The 24,141-nt window shown below is 31.6% G+C and overlaps 1 protein-coding gene across 3 annotated transcripts in view; it reads right to left on the minus strand.

Annotated features, from left to right (window-relative positions):
• LOC123527080 (cationic amino acid transporter 2-like) overlaps nucleotides 1-24,141 on the minus strand; it is a 47,877-nt gene that overhangs the window by 9,910 nt on the left and 13,826 nt on the right. Inside the window, exons 1-2 of one of the 3 annotated variants that reach the window (XM_053523100.1) lie at nucleotides 10,949-11,092; nucleotides 4,524-4,641 (exon numbers count right to left, since the gene is read on the minus strand). In XM_053523100.1, the coding sequence (XP_053379075.1) occupies nucleotides 4,524-4,638 (115 nt within the window). In that variant the 5' untranslated portion in view covers nucleotides 4,639-4,641; nucleotides 10,949-11,092. Of the gene's footprint in view, nucleotides 1-4,523; nucleotides 4,642-7,869; nucleotides 8,084-10,948; nucleotides 11,093-24,141 lie in introns of those variants that run through there. The other 2 variants (XM_053523101.1, XM_053523099.1) reach the window with 2 other exon arrangements.

Raw genomic sequence — 24,141 nt, forward strand, 5'->3', positions numbered from 1 at the left:
AAATATAGCGCATTTCTATAAATAGTATCAAAACATTTCATCATATCGACGTACACAACATACAATCTTTTATTTTCGTTTATATGTTTTTGAACCAATGACATCAATAAAAATATAGCGTCAACTGTTGAACGACCCTTTCTAAATCCGAATTGGGCGTCCGAAATAATATTATTACTCTCACATATAAGCTCGATGCGTCTATTTAATATAGTCGTGAACAATTTTGAAAAACAGCTAACTAAAGTAATCCCCCTATAATTGTTAACATCATTCGCACAGCCTTTTTTATGCAGAGGTACAATAATGCCTTCTGTCCATTTATCAGGGTAATATCCAGAGTTCAAAATACAATTAAATACATCACAAATATGTGAAGTTAAAATTCTGCACATTCAATAAAATATTCATTCAACATACAATCATTTCCAATTGTTTTGCCACGCTTTAATGACTTAATAGCATGTCTCACCTCATCGATACTAATCGGATTATCTAATTCAGGATATACAGTATTAGGCTGACTAAAGTCGTTATTATCACAAAATGATTCAGCCTCATCATTGGTACAGTCAACAATATTGTTACTAATATTTTCAAAAAACAGTTTAAACTCATCTAGTGAAATATCATTTTTTACAGTTTTTGTTTTTGATTTAAAATATTTCCAGAAATCTTTTGATTTCTGCTTTCTAAGATTTTCAATTTCCTGCATTTTAATTCTATAACGTTGATTTTTCTTTTTGCGTACTAAATCCTTATACACTTTTTTCTTATGGCATAACTCAGTACGACTATTGTCATTTTTGCAAACATTATATAAATTCAAGGCATCTAAATAATGAGTTCGAGCATTAGCACAATCTGCATCAAACCACTCAGCATTTTTTATACAAGAATCATTGTCAAATATGGGTACATCTTTAAAAGTACAATGTTTAGAGAATAAAGGGTCCGCTACATTGCGTACAATATTTGTAAAAGAATTTACAACCTCGTTAACGGATTCTTTATTAGTACAATCAATATCATTTACAATAGTATTAAAATGTGGTAACATAGATATAATTCCAGCCCTAAATTGGGCTTTAAAATTATTATCCCATTTATATTTGACTTCAGAATAACTATACGGGTCAGGTGTTTTATTATTACAATATAATGAAAAATGTAACGGAGCGTGATCACTCCACTCATTAAATGACCCGATTGTAAAATATTTTAACAATGAAAAACTGCGCTCATGCGCTAATAGGTAGTCAATAACCGATGATCCGTTATGGGAAAAATAAGTGTATTTATCAGTATTACCTACTCGACCATTCACAATACGTAAACATGTAGATTTACAAATATCTAGTAATTTAATACCATGATTATTTAATCTAGTGTCTACTGAGGCCCTGACAGAGGAAATATCTGGCTCATAATCTGCATCATCAGTTAAAGAATTAAAATTATCATGCGTTATAAAATCGCGCTTACTGCCAACACGACTATTTAAATCACCAAAAACAAGTACTTTCCCAAGTTCTTCAAAAGTAGATGTATCAGTTTCCAACAAATCAAATAGATCAACATTGAAAGTATTGTATGCGGGGGAATCCTCACCCCAAATATAAGCACCACACAGGTATATATCATTTTCAATATGAAAGAAATTTTTGTCTAACTTAAGCCAAATAATGGTGTCAAAATCATTTTTAACAATTGTTATACCATCTTTTAAATGTTCTTTATAACAAATTAAAACACTATAACGTATCTTGGTACATTGTGTTCTACTGTGGAAAATTTCGGTTGTAACACCTACTTTATTAAATACTAAATACTCCAGTATTGCGCTCAAACCTCGATTATGAATTAATAATTTTAACAAGTCGGATTAATTTATTGTGATAAACGTAAGTAACTGTAAACAAATGTGTTTTATTAGTCTCTTTATTCAGTTGTGAAGCCTAAACTATAATCGCTTGTCAGATTGGAGATTTTAGTGTTACACTTCTATGCATTATTTGAAAGTATGATATATGTCTAATAATTAACACCAAAAAAGCGATGGCATATTATCGCATCAAGCCAAAAAAAAGAAGTAATAAGTCCTGTATCTGACACATTTCTAATTGAATTAATAAATTATAACTCTTCTTTACTGAATTTGGACTGTCAAGATCAAGTCACTTGTGAATACACTATGTGTATAAGCAGCGTTTTCTTTCTCACAGAAGGAATCTGTGATCATAAGTCTCGTCTCAGACTATCCCCTTTAGAGATATCTGTTTAGTATCTGATATTTAGAATGAACAAATAGTTAAACGCACGTGCTCTTGGGAGTCCTGTTTTGTTTCGAACCTGACTACGTTATTGGGTGTTTTCTATATCAATCTTTGTTGTTTCCGATCATATTGATATAGTATTCTACTACGTTAAATGTGCGATTATCTTGCAAAGAACGAGTTCATTTATGTAAATTATCAGCATTTTCCAAATGAACAGAAAGCTAATTAATAATCAAATGATGTATAAGGATAAAAACACCTGTAAATTCAGAAGTAGGTTGTTGAGGTGCAATTTTTAACGTATTGGTACATAATTTATCTTGAAAGTGAACTAAAGTCTCATTACAGATATATTTACTTGTTCTTAAAAAAACAATTATATACGTAGTTTTCTCAATCACTTGTTTCTGGTGATAACGGATGGTTAGTGGTTCTAGCCAGTGCCCACTCGTGCCTTGAAAAATGCATGGACGGTCACCTGGGTGCTTCCTCCACCATAAGTGCTGAAGATTCGCCATTTGAGCAATAATCTTGCCGTCGTGACGGCACACTCAACAAAAATATCTGAAGAGTTACCCTACCATATGACCAGTATACACCACTGTATACACAACTGTTGCGTAAGAGTGTACCTTTTAAGTAAGAGTGTGCCAAAACACGCTAAATCTATGTATCCAGGTAAACAGACCGTTTGGAGTAAATAATTTAGTAAAATAAGTTATATTTCATTATCATGTATGGCAATTCTTTATTTTTTTAAGGGAATATAAACTTTGTACTCTTGATTAAACAATCAAGATTCTTAATGTACCTAAATGATGTTTTGGATTTTCGTCTTCCCTGAATGATTAAGAAGTCTAGCCAACTGTAATTTGATTAAAGATCAATCACAATAACAGGGCATGCAATTCAACGTAATTAATGTTGACCTAATGTACATAATCATCGCATGTAGACAATCCATTATTCCTGAAGCGAATCGATTGCAGACTCCAAATGCAAAGAACAATATAAGACCAATTACATTACCAGTGCATTGCTAGAACACTAAATAAACACGGTTACCATCTTATTTCCTACACGAAAATTTGAACTTTTTAGCTTGAGAAATATGTCAAAAATATATCAGATTCAGTTCTTATTTAATAAGAAGAAGGCTCAATATTAATTCATTCATTCCATGGTATGATAAATACATTGTGTTGTTATTGTAATTTCAATTCTAACACGATCTGCAGCAATTGCTATATAAACATATGGCGAAATCGCCTATGCATGAATCTACGATAAAATATGGTTGGCTGTTTCTATGTTACATCTCACCCCCTATGATTGTGGCATAAGAGATTCTACTTCAGTTCCATTACATACGAATTATTTCAGGGCCAAACGGTTGAAAACAGCATTTCAAATACATAAATATGATAACATGTCAGACTGACTGATGTGTAGGACCGTAAAACACGTTTCGATCTCTACGAGCGAATTCATTTAGCTTAATTAAAATTCAGTTGTGACGTCATAAATGTATGACATAAAGTATGACGTCATAATGATGTGACGTCATATAATGTTAAGCTCGTAACTTGTAACACAGGGTCAACTCGCCAAATTTGATGATTTTCTCTTCATAATTAGTTTGCGAGCTGTTAGATTACCAATTCATAAATACTTCTCAAAATTCAGATAAAAAGAAACAAATATCTATACGTTCCATTGGCTATGCAACTCTTTCTAACCCTAGGGGGTAAATTGTACCAGCATATGACCCGAATGACGTATTACGCTGAAAATGTAGTACTGTAAAATGCGAATTATTTGCGTTGTTAGAATCGAAATAATAAATATGTTCCATTAATTTTGTCAGTTAATAAAACATAGGAAGTCGTTTGGATGCGAATAATTATATCACTCGTTATTTAATTATTACGCATCCAAACTCCTGCCCATATTTTATTAACTGATAAAATATAGGAACAGATTTATTTATTTCTTAAATAGAAATGAAATAAAAAAAAAAATAAATAAAAAACAAAAAAAACAAAAAAAAAAAAAAAAAACGGCGCTGTAACTTTAAGACTATTTTAAATTTGTTCTTCTAATTTTGGTCGACAATTGACACCTAACTGAGCAAATGTTAAAAGCATCCGATAAAAAGTAGGACGCCACCACCTTGTTCTATATTAGTAATAGGAAAAAGTCGCATTCATACTACACACATCAAACTAATTAATGCCAACTCACCTAGACCAATTAGATCTAATAGCCCGAGACATCGTTTGAGCTTGGTATCGTGCAGTTTAGAAGTAATCACAGTCTTCTTTCTCCACATGTTGCTGCAAATAGCACTAATCGTCATGTTCTGGAATGGCAGTAATAACGCACATTACGTATTGTAGGAGAGTATTTAACATCAAGTAGTTGTTTTCAAGAATATGAATAGGAAAGATAATTTTCATCTTTCCTGGACCTTTTCCTTGGTACCACGGTGACAAAATATATCATATTTAAGTCAGTATTTAAGTCAGTATGTACATCAACTTAAAGAAAATTGCAATTTCTTCTTTAGTTATTTTTTAGTTCTCAAAAATCTAACGAAACAATTTTTTTCAAAGGTTTTATTTACTAAAACTCTTGCTAAAGCTGATACAACATTCCTAGACTATGAAGTTTTCTAGGATTCTGAAACTTTTAGTTTCTGTTAATATTCTGATATATACTGATCCTGTAGCAAATGGATTGACAGATATTATTTTAATTGTTTGCATTGATCAATGCATGAAAATCAAATCATTTCTTTTTGTTTATTTACTAGGTATCTTTATACTTATTCCAGTGAAATATCACCTTCAATAAGAGGCAATTTATCGTCAGTAGACAAAGACCTTGCCCGGAATGGTCTCAAACTGTGTGTGTTACTACATACATTATTGTATATAATTCTCTCAGTGTGTGGTTCGCAAAAGTATTAACTGTGTGTGTCAAAAAGCAATATATAGCACCCATAAAATACGATCTGATATATTACAGTTCACGAGAGGCAATAAATAAATAGTGATATTTCTCCTGATTGGTCATTTGCATTGTAGAAAAAAATCTATTACTATTACGTACAGGTATGTCTGTTCTTCTTTGATATAAACAATATAATTATTTTGATGACACTAATAAATGCAATTAATTAAGAAATGATATATAGCATCGTTATGTTTTAATAATTTTAAACACTACGATTTATACACCTGCGGAATAATTTCAATGTGAGATAAAATGCTACACACTTTAATTTGACATAACGTTTTTTAATATGCAGTTATGTTGCAAAAATAAATACACCAATTTCTGCTGTTTAATCGTAGAAATCACAATTGCCGTGTTATAGTAGATCTGATCTGAAATCAATGAAACATTAAATGTTCATACCAAAGATATACAATTTCCGTGATTGCGCGTAGGCTGCCTGTACATTTGTGATGCACGACTGCATTGGAAATCTATAAGATGGCGTTATTTTAAATATTAAAACAATATATTAATTGCGGGAAATGTAGGGTAGGAAATAATAGATGTCTACTTTTGTTTGGATGTGATATGAATTCATATAAATGTTTCATAAATCAGACCCTAAACAATATTTGAATAAAAGAACAATGGAAATGTTTTATAGGAAATTGTTTTTCAGCACAGTACATTGTAATAAGTATTCCATCATGTAACAAAATTACGTAGTCTATGGTATTTTGCTATCGACATGTTCAGATGTCAATGTTATATACAAATATTTTCAAATACAACCAATAACATGTAAAACAGAGTTTGAACGAAGCTAACGTTGTTTGCATTCCTTAGTTTTCATTTGCTACAAAGACGTATAAGATCAATCAATTTGTATCTATTTTCTTCATAAATTAGATTTTGTCATTTTGTTAATAGAAAATAAACCGCACATTATACTTTTACCTTTATTAGATGTATTATTTTACTGTTTGCTGTCCTGTGAAAATTCAAAGCACATGGGGCTGTTTAATAAGCTTTATAATGGTAATTTATGTTTTATTTTTAGATTGCGAAGCATTTCAAACGAAAACATTATTTTCGAGATACTGTCAAATTTTAGTGAAAATAAGTACAAAATAATGAATTAGAGAATAATCAAAACTAGACAAAAACAAACTTGTAAAACAAAGGCAAAATTAATTTAATTGTGGTTTTGATTAATAATTTACGTTTAAGTAGATGGAGCTTTAATGACACTCGGAAGTTTCCGTGTAACTACATATTCGTGTTGTCATTATGATTACGGATCCAAGTGTGCAAAGGATTTGCAATTTAAAGAATTGAAAGTCATAGTATTGATGAGAAACATTAGAAAAAATCAAAGTAACGTGTTTTGTGTGTCGCAATAGTATGGTACAGGAAGTAGGGTAACCAAAAGGTATTAAAGTAATTTGAATAACATTTGTTTATGTTGTGCAAAATTTAATACCAAAAATAAGTTAGGTCATAAATTCTAGAAACTAATTGTTGTCCGTTTAGTATACATGGGACGAAAATGGCGTTTACTATATAGCGGAAAGATTGACAAAATGGTACTTACATTCTTCCGTAAGAGCGTTAAAATGTAATAGTGTCACACCCCATGTATTTATTTATTAAGACCCTAATATTTTTAGTGCTTTTGGCGCTCTTGTATATTAATTGTGAACCTAATTATTACGAAATACACTTATTCAAATTTTGGGTTACTCTAAAAACAAAAATAAATAAATAGGTAAATGAAATAAGTAAATAAATAAATAAATAAATTTAAAGTAAATAAATAAAAGGTAAATGCAGTTATAGTACTTGTCATTTGTTTGCCAGTCCAAAAAGGAGTACATAAAGAAGAGATTCAATGCAATTACTATTTAGCCACGTCGTCCTAAATTAGATTAAACAATGCGTTAGCATCGTTGTATCTACATTGGTCGCAAAAAAAGATGACAGTTATTAAAGAACAATGAACACTGAAAATGCTAGATTATAAATTTCTTTTTGCAAATGGAGACAACTAAAACAAGCAAATTGACTCTAAAAATTATTGCTTGGCCAAGTCAAAAATTCCGTTTGTAATATATATTACGATAGTAACGCTGAAAACATTGTTTCATAACTCATTTTTTTGCAACTTGAATGTCATTGATAAGATCGCGTGGACTGCTTTTGCTACCTGAAAAAAAGACAAGGAAAATTCTGGAAAAATCACGCTAACTGTTTTGGAAATAGATGTTCTTTGTTTTTAATTTGATGATATAGAATTTTTATAGAACAAATTTTAAACGACTTTATGTATTCATACTTTTAGTTTAAACTTAAATTACGTACGTATATGTTCATCTTGTCATTATTTTACATGAATTTGAATAAGCAAAATTTTCATATCTAAACTGTACAGAAAGCTTATTGGAATGTTTTCTTGTGAATGTATTTTGGCAGAAATCATGTTTCATTTACACTTTTAACACAATTTATACATTTATATCTAAATTAGTGTTGAGAAGAATATAGGGTACTATTTGACGCAATATTTTCACGTCATCTAAAAAATTACCTTTTTTTGATGCCAAAATAATCCAAAACAATTCACAAATTATTCAAACCTCTGACGTGATCATCACAGGAAATGTTTTCCGACAAAATTAGAGCCATTTGAAAGACAGTAACAATTTAAACCCAAATCGAATCTATTAACTTTTTGCATTCGGAAATACTCGCTTCGTTTCATCCTAACCACTTGTTTTAATAAACTTTCCACGTAAAATGAGTTGAAGTGCACTCGAAATGGTCCTTCAAGACTGGAGATAAGTTATTGGATAAAATTCCAATAAGCCGTTTCTCAGAAGAGAGCTGAGAAGGAAAACGTAAGTCTGGTTTTAATGATGAAAGTGTTTTGTACGAAAGCTATGACTTAAATGTATATAATTTTGCCAATAACAGTTAAGCTTTCCTGATTAGAGCTACAGAAAAAGCTCTTTGTAAAAATTGTATAAGCGTACCTGTATCCCTTTGCGACAATATTAAAGGCAAAATTTAAAAGATTCTCTGCCAAACCACACTAACACAAAACTCTACCATATTAGTTAAAATATATTTTTGAAAAGTTTCTTCTGTAAACAAAAGCATTCACTGTTCATTAAAGATGTTCTGATTTATAAATGAATTCGCACTTTTTTGCAAATATTTATATTTCTTCGCAATAGTTATTAAAAGTATTAATTTAGTTGCAGTCTTCAGTAAAAGTAGTTTTAATACATTTACAAAATATATAATAAGACTGTCGTGATAAATAAAAAAATCGTTTCATTATTTGCCCGGTTATTAGTAAAATAAAAATATGTGTAAATCACAATGAGTAACTTTGTCAAGTTAGTTATTACCCGACATTATGATTATGACTTTAGTGGATTAGTATGTTTGTTTTTGGTTTAACGCCGTTTTTTTTTTCAACAGTATTTCAGGCATGTAACGGCGGGCAGTTAACCTAACCAGTGTTCCTGGATTCTGTACCTGTACAAACCTGCTCTCTGCAAATAACTGCCAACTTCCCCACATGAATGGAGGACGAATGATTTCAGAGACAGTGTCTTTTATCAAATCGTCATGGAGAACATATGGCCCGCCCGGGGATCAAACTCATGACTTCGCGATCCGTAGATCTGTGCTCTTCCTTATTGAGCTAAGCGGGCGGGTTGACTTTAGCGGAAGAGAAAGAAAAGTTGCTTTATAACTTTTGTAGAATCTACATTACTTTAACATTAAGTAATCTAAAGTCAATGTTGATCTGCTATTTTATTAATACATTCGTAAAAATATGTATATAATTATATAAAGGGATATTATCACTATGTGTTGGCTCCTTGTAAATATCTCTTTGGTGAAAAAAACAAAAACAACAATGTATTCATACTTTTATTTTAGTGATAATCCCTTTTATTTAAAGAAGTAATTTATCACCTTAATAACGGTATCTTGGAACAGTGATTTTTTATTGTTTATATGTTTGGGTAGATATTCTCTCACAGCGGATCGTTAGATTTATATACTTATTTAAGAAGGTGAACAACCTTGTATTAAATTCTTCAGTTGATATACTGGACTAATATTCTAAAAAGATATTATTTTCTATCTGTGTACGTAATGTCGCATTGATGGGATGCTAATGCGTTTTATGACAAAGATAATTTAGAATCAAAATTTTGGAGTACAATGTCTCTTACGAACAGTAATATCAGTTATTAATGTGTAAACGGTTGATATCAGAAGTGTGTTTAGCTTTCACCTTTCCGTATAATGTAACAATATTATGAAAAATTCATTTTCTGATACAGCACGACAGATTTGCTATCTTTCTATCGTATCCTGGCATTGTCCAAATTTTCGGTTTCTTTAAATTCGGCATGTTCCATAATTAATCTAAACACGTGTTATTTTTATTGTGTTGCAAAATGTACACTTTTTACAAAACTCGTTTTCTTACATTATGTAGGGCATCTCCAGAAGATACTACCACGCACTTTTTTCAAAATACTTAAAATTATGATTCTGTTAAGTGACTTTCATTCGTATATGGAATATTCAACTCCGCGCAGAGCCTGGTTATGCCCAAACAATTACCATCGCCCGATTTTCCTATTGGCACCTAAAGACAGCGAAATATTCTTATAGTCTAAATTGGTTGCATTAAATCATCTGGATCAATTAATTTAAATGAAGCTTATACAAGTAAAATATTTTTTACAGTTCCTTGGCGCCAGTTAAAACAGGGAGAAACAAAGAGATATATCGTGTTCTTACCCTTCACCCACGATTCAACAGATCTGTGAAACATTTTCCATTATACAAATTGAAATGCAGCCCAAGAGCGTCATGATTTATTCTAAAATAATGCAGCCTATCGAAATAATATCATCCTCTGTCTGGGTGAATTGTTTGTTGTAGCGCCTAAAGTTGGAAATGTCTGTATTATGACAGTATCAGTTATAACACGAACAATCAATTATCGTTCACAATTCAACCATCCGTACGAAAATTCCATGGATGTAGGGAAATAAACTGGAAATGTATCAAATGCACGCATCTGAGCGTAACTACTTTTTGTGTTATAGCTATTATACACTTATTTTCAACAGTAAAATTTACAGATCGCGGATAAATGGTTTTGACATGGCTTAAAAACAAATTTCCAAGCTTTTCCTACTCAGCGTTTTACTCTTAACTTAACCTGAATTTAAGATCAGTTAATAGAACAACCTGCGTTTATATAAGATGCAAAAATAAATTGTGTTGATTTATATATATGTTTAAGAAAATATGCTACTCACATATCAAGTAATGTAACATGTGTCAAGAAAAAAATGGTATTAAACGAGTATAATAATAATATCCAGTTGCTGTTTGGTTATTTTCTGTAGTTCATAAATGTTTTTTTTACGGCGAATTAAATAATACACAACCTCTATTACAAGTAATTCAAACATTCTACTTTAAAGTTAACTAAGTTATCATATTTCGGTTCAAACAACGAAAGATTTTCTCGGATTGCGTATGCGCATGTTTTGCACTTAGTTCAGTTTCGTCTGAAGGAAGATTTCTATAAAATAAAGTCATGAATAATATTTCATTTGAAATACCTTTTTCTATGTCTAAATAATCCAGAGCGATAAAGAAGACAATTATGCTGTAAAATTTCCCATTACAAACAAACATTTTCCGATGAGCGCAATAACAACTTTATACTTTATCAAATCCATTTGCAACAGTTCCTGATATAACGGTTGTTGCCCTGTATTTGAAATGGTATTTCAATACTTGAGAGATATGGTATTGGACAAAATTCCAATAAGTGGTTTCTTGGCGGAAGCTACCGAGTGGATAAAAGGACTGCTGTATTATTTATTTTTGTCTGTAATTAAATATCTTATTGTTGATTCCATTTCTAATAACACGGGTAACTATTCATTTAAAACAACATAGGATTAGTTTATCTAAGAATAGAATCAATAAAAAATGACGTTTTATTTTTGCTATTTAAAAAAATTTATTTTTAGTGAAATACTTAGATAAATCAGCGAAATAAGATAAATACTTCCATTGTTTCAAACCAGTGAAATTGTATATAATTTGATTAAAACCATCGGAAAATCATAAGATAAAAAGAGACTTCATTGGTTTTACATTAAGTTTGTTATATATTTCACTCATTAACACCATAGTTTTCAATCACACAATCTATTCCGAATGTTTGCCCTTAACCTTACAATTTGAGACAAGTTAACCAGTGACAAAGTGTTGAAACTGATAATTCGCTAAACATCTTAAAACAAATATATGAACATTACATTATTCATCAGGGATATGTATTGTATGGTAAATAATTTTATCTTAAACAAACAATATATGTAGGAATCCGTGCAATTGCAACATATGTTTTTTTTTAATATAAGGTGGACCGGTGGTCTAGTGGTCACACGCTTGACTGTCAATCCAGAGGTCCGGGGTTCGAATCCCAGTTCAGGCACTGGAAATTTCTGAGATGCTCTCGAGTGTTTCCCACCTAACCAAAAGGCCTGTACTGGTTCTTCCCAGGAAAGACTGCTTCAAGTGTATCGGTGCTATACATCGGGCACGTTAAAGAACCAGACTGTCTATTTGCAAAGATCTAGGCTAAGTTAACCGGACAGGCCTGTATCTAAAAGGATTTCCCACTATCTGTTCTGGGGGTTTTATCTCGCTCTGTCCGTCTGGTCAGATCGCTCTGTGTCTGTACTAGCAGAGGATGAATTTCGCGTCCTGTGTGGCTGCGTTTGCTATATGTAAAGCGCCTTTGAACGTGTTTATCATGAAAAGGGCGCTATATAAATCTATTATTATAATAGTAATATAATAAATAATAATAATATTGATAATGTGGAGTGTTAAATAGAAAATCGTAGATACGGACAAGTAACCTAATCTCGTGGAATCTACAAAAGGACGTTCGGTAACGTTATCCAGATAGTTCTATACAATGCTCATATCAAGTTTTTCAACTTCGGGTGTACTGCGAATTTGAAACATCTAAGTCTAGTCAAACAATATGGTTAAATCATGCCTCTTCCATTCGGAAAATGAGGTGATTTATTTGTAATGCGCAAAGAAAATATGTAAAACATCACACAATATTTTAAGAATTATTGTACTCAAAACAGATAACTAACCTTTTGGAATATTTTATCAAACTGGTAACTCTTACAAGAAGGCAATTCTCAGTAAATAATGTTTTATCCTGTACCTAGAATTTGTGTAGTTCAAATAGTCCATTATACAGTTTTGAAAAGGAAAACAGACCCAATAGCCACCAAACAACATATATAAAGATGCTTTTCAAATTTTTGTTTTAGCTGTATGATTTACTACGTTGCTATTTAGTTATGATTTTAAATTTGAAAAAAAACATCAACTTTCAACTTTTATTTAAATTCTCCGGTTCATACACAATGAACAGTAAAGCATCACAGTAAAGAAAACATTTCAAGTGATTTGAGTGGCGGTAACACGTGTGTCTTCAGTGCAGCAAGGAAGTAGTATAATTGTATTAAAAAAAAACAAATTACTCATAAAAGGTTTTAAGGATAATTACTACTCCAGCTATATCCGTTGAAATTTCTTCCTGGAAATATTTGGTATTAAAATATAGCTTAATATGTTGTTGAAATGTGAGCATATTGCTATTTTCATTGCTTCATGAGTGTCGAAATAGATCAATGGATCATACAACTTCTTAATGCATGTGGTTCAACTACATTTTGGTCGAAATAAACTCAAGGAATTCACACGTCATTCAGGCCTTCAACGTCTTAACCACAGAAAATCTTTATGTGATCAAAATGTTTTGAAAGACAATAACAACTTCAAATTTGGGAGTGCTCGCTTCGTTTCTTCTTCAATAGTCGGTTTTACAGATAACAGTGTTATGTTTAAAGGCTAAGAAGAAAATATTGTTTAACATTTTCCTCTTTGACCGCGTGTATATTAGTATGAGGTTTTATTTAATTGTTCAAAATATATAAGAGAATGTAACACGTTATCCAAAGATGCCCCGTCAGTGTTTCGCTGGCAAAGTTTTTATGTACAATACCTACTAATGTTAACTTTGAAATATTTCGTCAAACAAATGAAACTAAATGCGTTTTATTTGTCATTATCTAATTGAACATAATAATAAACGGAGATGCTGTGAAGCAAGAAGTAGAAAACTGTGCGCCGCGGAAGCATCACAATCTCGTTAATATAAACGACTGCATAAGGAATCCGAATGTCCAACGAATATCTCTTCTTGTAATGTAGTAATTTAACATTGATGTAACAATTGATATATTTTTATCATTTGTTTTATTGAGTGAGTATTCCCACACGGCGTATCGTTAGCGTAATATACTTATCTTAGATTAAGGAGATGATTTGAGCCGTGCCATGAGAAAACCAACATAGTGGCTTTGCGACCAGCATAGATCCAGACCAGCCTGCGCATCCGCGCAGTCTGGTCAGAATCCATGGTGTTCGCTAACAGTTTCTCTAATTGCAATAGACTTTGAATGCGAACAGCATGGATCCTGACCAGACTGCGCGGATGCGCAGGCTGGTCTGGATCCATGCTGGTCGCAAAGCCACTATGTTGGTTTTCTCATGGCACAGCTCATTTGATATATACTGGACTTATATCAGAGAAAAATATTTCTCTTTGACATCTGCCTACATTATGTCGTACTGAATGCTCCAGCATATTATGGTGTAGATAACATATAAAATTCTTTTCGGATAAAATGAGGAGCAGGGGTACAACATCGCCTTTATTGTTATGAACATTATTGTTAAATTATATATGTGTACATTTTGATTCTGGAAATATCTTATGACTTCATCATCTCATTGTTTTACAACCACATGAAATCCCATTGTACTGTATAGCATTGTATCATAGTCAAACATGCATGTCATTTACATGGACGATAATGTTAAACTCTTTTGGAACTTTTGAAAATTACTAAACATCGTATATACTGATAAATCTTGCACACTGAACACGAAAGTTTCCGGTGTTATACTGGCGCTTTAAGCACTCGGTGTAGAATGATTTTCGTGTTGTTTCTACGCACACTATTTGCTTTGTTTTTTTGTTTGTTGTTGAATATGGTATGCAAGAAAACGAAAATGTAACTTTATGAAAACATGTCATCACCCTTAATTCGGATTTGCCTATTGCTACCTACAGCCTGTGATTCATATGAGACTTGTAAGAATAGCTATATTTCCATTAAATTGACAACATCGATTGTACTATTTGTACCAGAATAAATGAATAAATATATTCAGTCTCCTTCCTTAGCAGCCATTCAAGCAAAAATAAGTCGTATTCTTCCACCACCCACCATCCATCACATCTATAAAAGTTCCATTATATAGACTGAAATGCCACCCAAGAGCGTCATCATTTGTTCTAAAATAATGTAACAGATCGAAATAATGTCATCATTTTCTGTCTAGATATGTTGCTTGCTGTAGCACCCAAAGCTTGTAATGTCTATATAATGACGTCATAATTCATAACCCGGTCATTCACATTTAATTGTGGTAGGGTCATGCCAATACATAGACTGATATCATAAACTTAGAGACTTACCCTAAACCCTCTTTACACAAGGGAAACAATGTGTTTATAGAGTAAAATTGCAGAGTAATCTAAACAAACTTTACCTTGTGAAATTCGGTGGGTTTTAACATTTTTAAAAAAGAATGTCTGTTTGTTGACAAATTTCACCATAAAAAAGTCACACTTTCCCCCAGGGCATTAAATGATTTGATCTTTACATATTTTTCTTTTCAAAGTGCTTTACAGTAATTGCTACTAATTATGAATGATTTTTTTGTTCCTAGAGGTAAAAAGTGCATGCTTTGCATGAGATACTATGTACATAGCCACATAAGCCTACAATAAAGTTTTAGCGGAGTTGTCTCCATTTTTTTCCAGATATTTCATCTACTGCAGGATCTTTTTTTTTCAGCTCAAATAACTCTTTTTCAGAAAATGATATCTAAAATATTTTTTCAGACTGCGTACTTTGATGCAGTTAGCTACATATATATCTAAAATAGATAGTGCCTACTGGAAGTTTGTATTTTCAGTTACAATGCCTACATATACCATATGCTATCATTAGTTAGTTTAATTTAATGTATATTCGTTTGCCTTGTCAGAAGATTTAATAGTACATAGTGGTGATGACTTAAATTTTAAGTAAATATTTGCTTAAGGAGGTAGGTTACCTTGTTACAAGGGTAAATTCAAGTTAGTTTAACCGCAGCATTTGTTTGTATTTCGTGTAATATGAAGTTTTACCTGCTACAATCTCAATTTCGTTTGTCTCTGTATCTTCAAATTCAATTTTTATCTCGGTTTGAAGAACATGACCCTCTAAAGGTATTTCATATTAAAAGAAGACGGAAAATACGGATATTTAACACTTTTCAGTGTATTTTAGTTTCATTGATATCCGTAGAAGTCTGCATAATTGATAATTTTACAAGTATGCACGTTAGCTTTCTAATATAAGCTTTAAATGCATATGTCGCGGGGCTCGTGTTTCCATGGTAACGCATTTTCTCTCATTTTTAAACAACTATGTATAAAAATAGGGGTTTTCGACGGCTTAAGTGGCATTCTGTTAATGACTAACATGGAATATTTGGGAAATATTATAAGCAAAATACCATGCACTTTACATGGTACCCTATTTTTCTTAAAGTTTACAGTAACCATGGCAACAGAGATGTTTAAAATAGCTTATATCTTGCTTTTTGTCGTAATTTCTTATAAAAAATATTGAATAAGATTATCTTTCTAGTTAATGTAGCTTTAAAACATATTATTTCTAACGTAAGTTATATTTTCTTGTTATTTGCATTGATTCAAACAAATTTCACAGCTTAGAATACATACGGCAGTACCCCTCGCCTGGCATTTTTCATGGAAAAATCGTTCAGCATGCTGATATTATTCTAATGGATATTGTTGAAATGAAAATAAAAAGCCGAAGTTGTGTTTCTTAAAAAGACCAGTGTCAACGCTTTTGAATTTTACATTTAGATACATAGGTCACGGGCTTCGTTTCCATGGTAACATCAATCAAATTTAAGGAACCACATTTTTCTACTGAAATTTGAACAGTTTTAGATCTTATTTTTAGTATATAAGTAACAAATTATCAACGGAACCTGAAAAATAGGTATTACAAATCAAACTGCTAGATTTTTTATTTGAAAATGGCCGTTACAAGTAACCTTTCATCCAACTATATTCCAAATAACATTGGTTACAATCATCCATTTTCTTACAATCCGCATAACGTTTCAGTATAACTACATAAAAGAAGCAAAATAGTGATGATTATTCAGAGCAAAAGATTCATAACAAATATTTCAGCAAATATTTGTTATTTGAAGATAGTTAAAATAAGGAAAATGCACAGAATTACGTACTTTCAAGATAAAAGCTATTAATTTTGCGCGGTAACTGACACGTAACGTCATGACGTCAATGACGTCATTTTAAGGCAACATTGTTTTGAAGCGTCTCTGCGGCAATTGAGTCATTATTTCTGCATTATTAAACCATAAAGTATCAGATCGGAGGCAGGTTCATGATTTGTTTTCAGGAGAATGAATATAGAAACACATTTAATTTGTCGTAAACGTCGTCGTAAATCGTCACGGTAGCTTCCGGTTGGACATGCGCACATACAAATATGAAGGTAACCTACCTCCTTAAAGTATAATTTAGGTATGGTATAAATCATAGTATGGTCTACTTATTGGCGGTTATTAGGAAGACATGATCTGTATACTCGAAAGTATGTCAGATATGAATTCGAAAGCCTTGCTATATGTTTGGTCGTTTTTTTTTATTTGTGTGCAATGAAGTGTATACAAAAGTTATTTCGTCATAATCGAAACCAGACTTGACCTATTCTGTACATGAATGACCAGTTTACATCACGTATCTATGAATTATCTACAAACATCTCTGGTTACTCAATTAAGAACAATATGTTAGTGCATATTCAGTCATTCGCAACTTATTCGTAACTTGTCTTAAATATGTCATACTGTACGTGCTAACCCATATTGAAAAAAAAATGAAACATTGGTTAGATATCAACATGAAACAGTATTAAATACATTAGAAATTAATCCAAATTTAAATAAAGTTACACAACTCAATTACTTGTAATAAAAGATTTCGAAATGCAACATAGTCTTGGGAAATATCCCATTTCAATTACAATTTGCTATGTCAAAATAATCCAACGCAATACAACACCACATAAACCATTAAGATATTCATAACAAGCAAAATAATATACACCGCTACAGCTTAATGATCTTCTTGTTACTGAATTCTCATTACATCTCGCACTTATACACTTTCTCAGTTTAACGATTGGTCCTTCCAGACTCGAACTATTATTGCATAAAATTCCTAGATATCAGAATGAGAGCTGTATTTGTGAAAGACAGAGTATTAATATCAGTTTTGCAATTCAATATTTAATTGTAGATTTTCTTTTTCAAAACACAAACATAGATTAATTTTGAAATAACAAAGTGTTATATTTGTCTGTGAACAAAAACATTAACAATGATGTAAATTAAATTCGATTAGTTTGTACTTAACAAAATCTAAGAATAAATGCACTGTTCCATGCATCGCTGCTTTACAAATAGAGTAGAGGTAGAAACAATGCAATGAAACATTTTAACACTCAATCATCATATGTAAATTGTCTAGGCAGGATACATAATGAAACTATACATTATTTTCGCAATGAACATAATGAAACTCTACATTATATTTGCAGGAAACATAATAAAACTAGTATTTATTGTCTTTACCGGGAACATAACGAAACTATACATTATCTGTGTAGAGAACATAATGAAACTATACAATATTGTGCAGGGAATATAATAGAATATACACTATTTTTGCAGGGAACAATAATAAAACTATACATTATTTTTGCAGAGAACATAGTGAAACTATACAATATTGTACAGGGAAGCTGACAAAAGTTTGAATTATTTTTGCAATGAACATAACGAAACCTTATATTATCTTTGCAGGAAGTATAAAAACACTATACAGTATCTTTGCAGGGAACATAATGAAAATATACATTCTAAACCATAAAGCTGCAACATCTGTGTATATTCCACATTGGTATAATTATGTGGATTGTGAAATTGAATATCGCAAACAGTTATTAAATCGCCCTACATGTACACTGAATGTCAACTCCCCACCCTCAAGTTTTTAATGATTTTTTTTTCCTTGTAGGTAATTAAGTAAATAGCTAAAAATAATGGAGAGTGTAATACACAACAATGTGGTATCTTATTCTTTTATTTAATGAGCAAATAGTTTCCTATTTCGACAGCTCGTAAATTATTCAGAGCGAGATAAAGATTTGAAGACAATACAGTCTAAACAAAAAGAAACGCAGACCGTAACAAAATGAAGCTGAGGTCCCTGTAGTATATTCTGATTTGAACAGAACTGAATATCATTGTATCTTGTCTGTACTCATGTGTTCGAAAAGACATATATTTAAATGAAGCCAGTTTATAGTTTAATGCTATATCAATATTGTGCAAAGTGAGGAGAAATCAACTTCAACGCTCATTTGTAATGTGACGATTCATTAAATAAACAACTGAATAATTGATACAAACTTAGAAGTAATAAAGTAAGCCATGAGAAATAAAATAAAATGTTTTACACTAAAGCAGAGCGACATGCATGAGCGCGCCAGTCCGCTCGCCCGAACAACGACATGCATGTTTTTGAAAACCTCGTTTAAAACCAAAAATTTAGGCTAACATATTGACACATAGACAGTTTACGCTTTCAGCTCGCTGCATAAACCAGAAATTCTGCCAATGCTTCTCTTCCTATTTCATAATTTATGTTAGAATTTCTTTTTCCGAGAACACGGACAACTAAACACAAGTTTGCAATAGTTGAATCGAAATTATCTCAGGTGAAGTCTATGAAGCAGCAGCTGAAACGGTTATTATAAAGTATTATAGCTGTAAACGGTAAATTTGAATATTTTAATATGCCTTATAATCTGAACAAAAAAGTCATGTTTATAAAACGCGCCTGAAAATGGTAATGAGAAAGGGTTATAGCTGTAAACGGTCAATTTGAATATCTTTAATATGCCGTATAGTCTGAACATATTGTTTATAAAACATGCCGTAGAATCTGAACGTGCCATTAATGAACAAAAGTATTTACATTCTTTCTACAAATGAAACAATACTAATTGATTTTACTAAGGAAACTACATCAACTTATTTCATCTAACCTATGGATTCTGCAATATTTATGTTCTGCAATACTTATGGGATGGAAGATTACAATCCTTTCGGAAGAGAAGTGAAATATTATAAATATTATTTTGATGTATTGTAGATATTGCAACCTATACCATCTATAATAGAAGACAATTTAAAATGTCTACCTATGTATTGTAAGATGTCTGTTCTAATTTCGGATGAGTAACGATAATACTGGCACAGTAAGTATCTGTTTCAAATAACAATATATGTCTCCCTAGATATACGAGTCTAATATCTGCTCACATACTGATTTACTTTGGCCGCACGTTAAGTTATGTTTTAGTGCAGAAGGTTGTAGACCTATATTTCACTTAGAGGAAACTTGAAAAATATATTCTCTAATTAAAACTAGATATTTTTTCTAACATATTTTCCGGTGTTGGTGAACTATTAAAAGTCTTTCTAAGGTATTTCAGTATCAAAGATACCGGATGTCACTGTACAGGTTAAAACATTTCTCTCATAATAGTGATTAACACTTTTTGGTAAAGTAGTAATCTATCATAGACCAAAACCTGTGATAACTTCTTTCAGTGCCTTTTTATTGTATATATGATTGAGTGATTTTTCTCTCGAAGCATGTCGTTAGCTGTATATTGATATTGTTACCAGCACCAATTTACGATGTAAATCTCTCTGATATAGTGGACTAATATCCAAGGAAGGTTTGTTTTATTATCTATCGATATAATAGTTGCTATAACAGATTGATCGAGCATCGTATGATATAAAAATGTTAAGCTGAAAAACTGCTTTTTCGTTTAGAAAATGCGGAATACAATATAATCGTTACTGCTATAAACATTCTGGTTGATTTAATTATCCCAACTACCTATTCTGCACAGTGCAAACCTCAGAGGAAATACTCGACAATTGACATATCATGGCAAAACTTATGTTATCGCTTTTCCATTACTTACTAAAATAATATACTTTTACAGATTATGCAGATCATTTTCGGAAAGACAATGCTTAATGACTATTCTGTCACGGCTGACACGTAACATTTGCTTTACAAGATAATCAAGTTACAAAAGCAAACTATGAGCCTTTGTCTTAAATCGTCCTACATTCAGTGCTAAAAAGCAGGAAAACAAATTTACCAGTATAAGTTTCATCATTACTGTTAAATGACACCGGTATGACTATAATTTCTTAACTGTTCGGTTGAAAGACAAACAGTATTTATGGTTTTAAATCATTATTTGTTTTTGTTTTGTCAGTGGAAATGAAAGCTGAGACTGTCACAGAATGTTCCCTATAATTCCGGAATACGAAGTGCATGTCTTCAGATTTCATGTAAAACATTAAAATGCATCTATTTCCTTGGAGACTGACACCGCAAGTCTGACAATATTTTCAATAACAAGAATACAAATGTAACCATAAATAATAAGATGGCGCCGCAATTGATCATTTCGTTACGTTTACATTGGCAATGCATTAATGCAATATTTAATATTAACCATTTATAATTTACAGAATCAGTATAGATCGGAGATGATATATATATTTTGATGCTATATGCTTTACTGTTTAATACCATAAAGAATTTAAATCTTCCACTGAAACAAAAAAATGTTCGTTTGTTAATGTTTTCAATTTAAACTCTTCAGCGAAGAATTTCTTAAAATATAGAAAATAATATAATAAGTACGAATGCTTCAGAAAGTCTCTCCATACTAGACCTCAGTGTTGTTGCATTTGCTGGTCTTTGGGAGCATGGAGAACATTCAAATTTACCTCTAGTGTAATTGAATTCCGTTTACGGCGATGCTAAGGGACGTGATGGGTGTTGCATATTTCATTACCATTCATAAACAGACTCAAAATCAAACCAAGTCTGCTATTATATTGGTTGGTTGAGTTCTATGCATCAAAAGGTTCTTCTTACAGATTTTATTAACTATTACAACAACCATCCTTAAGTGGCATGTAACAGCTCTAAATAGGTCTACCCGCACTTAGACTCAGTGTTGTTATATTTTCTCGACCTTCTGGATCACAACAAACATTGAGTTTTACTATACTACAATTCCTCTTTAGTTTGTGTTAGGGGGTAGGGTGGGTGAGGGGTGTTCTCATTTTATTGACATTTATGAGCAAACTCAATCAAACTGAGTCTGATTTTATTAACTTGGTGGCGTTGCATGCTTCTAAAGGACCTCCTTCTCATAAAATTTCAGTAGAATCAAATGCTGTTCCGTTATTGTTGTGCTGAACTTTTAGTAATGTATGAATTTGTCCGTCAGGCAAATGAAACAAGATACGTATTATCAAAATAACAATATTCCCAAAACTTTTATTGGACAACAATTGAAGACTCTAAAACGCGTCCGCATAAAAGTAAATTTTATCAGACTGTTATCCGATTTTATTCCAGTGATTATCGCTTTTTGTAATGTAGTCATTTACCATTGATAGAACAAAACCTATAATATCTTCTTTTATTGTGCTTTTATTATCTAAATGATTGAGCTTTTATTATCTAAATTGAGCGTATATTCTCTTCTTAGCTTTCTACACAGTCAACATCGATAATTCTAAGTCACAATGAGAAATTGCTACAAACATAGAAAAAAGGAAAAGGAAAAACGGCTGCGGACTACGAGCTTGTTTGAGCCAGGGTACTCAAGCTAGCTAGGTTTCACTGTACATATCACATTATTGGTGTTGTTATCTATATTACGATGTCAGTCTGTTTTGATGTATTAGACTAATATCCTAGGACCATATTGCCTAACAGAGAGAATTTATACCTTACACCATACTATCTATGAGAAACGTTTAGCAGCACAGACGAGCGTGCATAGTCCACAGCAACTCCAATAAGCAAACTTATTAAAGAATCATTCAAGGTATATTTAGGCTTTTGCACTCTGCACAAGTTGAGATAACGAGAGTACATGAGTGTAGAAATCCTTTCTACTTAGAAAATCATAGTTAATGGCATGCGACACAATATTATAATGTCAGTAGCATAATTATAGCAGTAAGTAATCATAAAGTTTCAATACTGTATACACATAAGCTTAATTAACCAATCATACAAAACGTATCACCTACCATGCATATGGAATGCGAACTCCGCATCCTTTTTCTTACGATTTATATTTTTCCTTTAAATAAATGTTATGTGGGTAATAAAGTAAGTAGCTACAAAATCATTGAAGAGTATAATAAAATACAAAGTGGTCTCTATGTTTTATTCGTTCTGTAATGTATTGAGCAAAGGCCAATTTCAATAGTTAGTTCATTATACATTAAACAATATCGGTTTTAAATCAATAAGAAACAAGAATCATAACAATGTTACAATGTGGTCCCATTATTGTGGTCCCAGTAGTGTATACGCGTTCTGAGTTTCTGTATATGACAGTGTATCATTCTATATTCATGGTTCCCCAAAGACACACATTTGATCAAAGCCATTTTCTAGTTAATGTAATGTCAATACTCTGCGAAGTGAAGAAACTGCATTTCGACGAATGTATGTGATGAAAAAATTTGTTAAATCAGCACGGAAATGCATACAAAATGTAAAAAAAAATTAAATGCAATTATTAGCAACAAAATAAGGTGTTCTGTGCTGCGATACAGTATAACTTCCGTGCAAAACACATTCCGCTTGAGTTGGTGACATTTAGCAGTTCAAAACTGTGTGATGAACTTTGAGCTATGTTATTTATTGATTGTTGAATGTTTTGTTTACATCTCATAGCAGAAACATATATAAGGAAAATGTGTTTACGATGTACAAGCAGTGATGAACATCATGAAACAATGAAAAGTGCTACATGTCACCATGTTGTAAAACCAAAAAATGTTGATAGAATTTTATAAAAATTTCGTAGCAACAAGATAACAACAGTAAGTAAGATGTATAGAATGCTCCGTCTAGGTACCTTCACTCTAGTTTCGTTGACAAAATTATATAAAAACTTAAACGCGTATAATTATCCTGCTTCAGAATATTTTACTAAATATGAATATTTTATTCGCTGTAACTTTCTTTATGTAATTCGTTTTCAGACACTTCTCTTTGCGCAGTACAATTGTTACTGTGATACATATCTGTAGCTGAATATAGGACAGTATTACGTATTATGTAATATGTCATAAATATACTTCTTTTCATTTACTGTCATTATATTTACATCCGCTGTATTCTTTTCCATTGAAAATTATTACGTTAATTTTGTATGAACAGCATATTCTAACTGATATTTTCATCATACAATGCTATTTTCTGCGGTGTTCATTCGACATGGACGATAGGATAGGATCGGTAAATTAAACATGATTCATGTATTTACCGATTCTTTCCTGTCGTTCATTTCGCATGAACTCCGAAAAAATGTATTACAACCATGCACTTTATTTC

Source organism: Mercenaria mercenaria, chromosome 14, assembly GCF_021730395.1.
Source record: "Mercenaria mercenaria strain notata chromosome 14, MADL_Memer_1, whole genome shotgun sequence".
In the NCBI taxonomy this organism is placed as follows: Eukaryota; Metazoa; Mollusca; class Bivalvia; order Venerida; family Veneridae; genus Mercenaria; species Mercenaria mercenaria.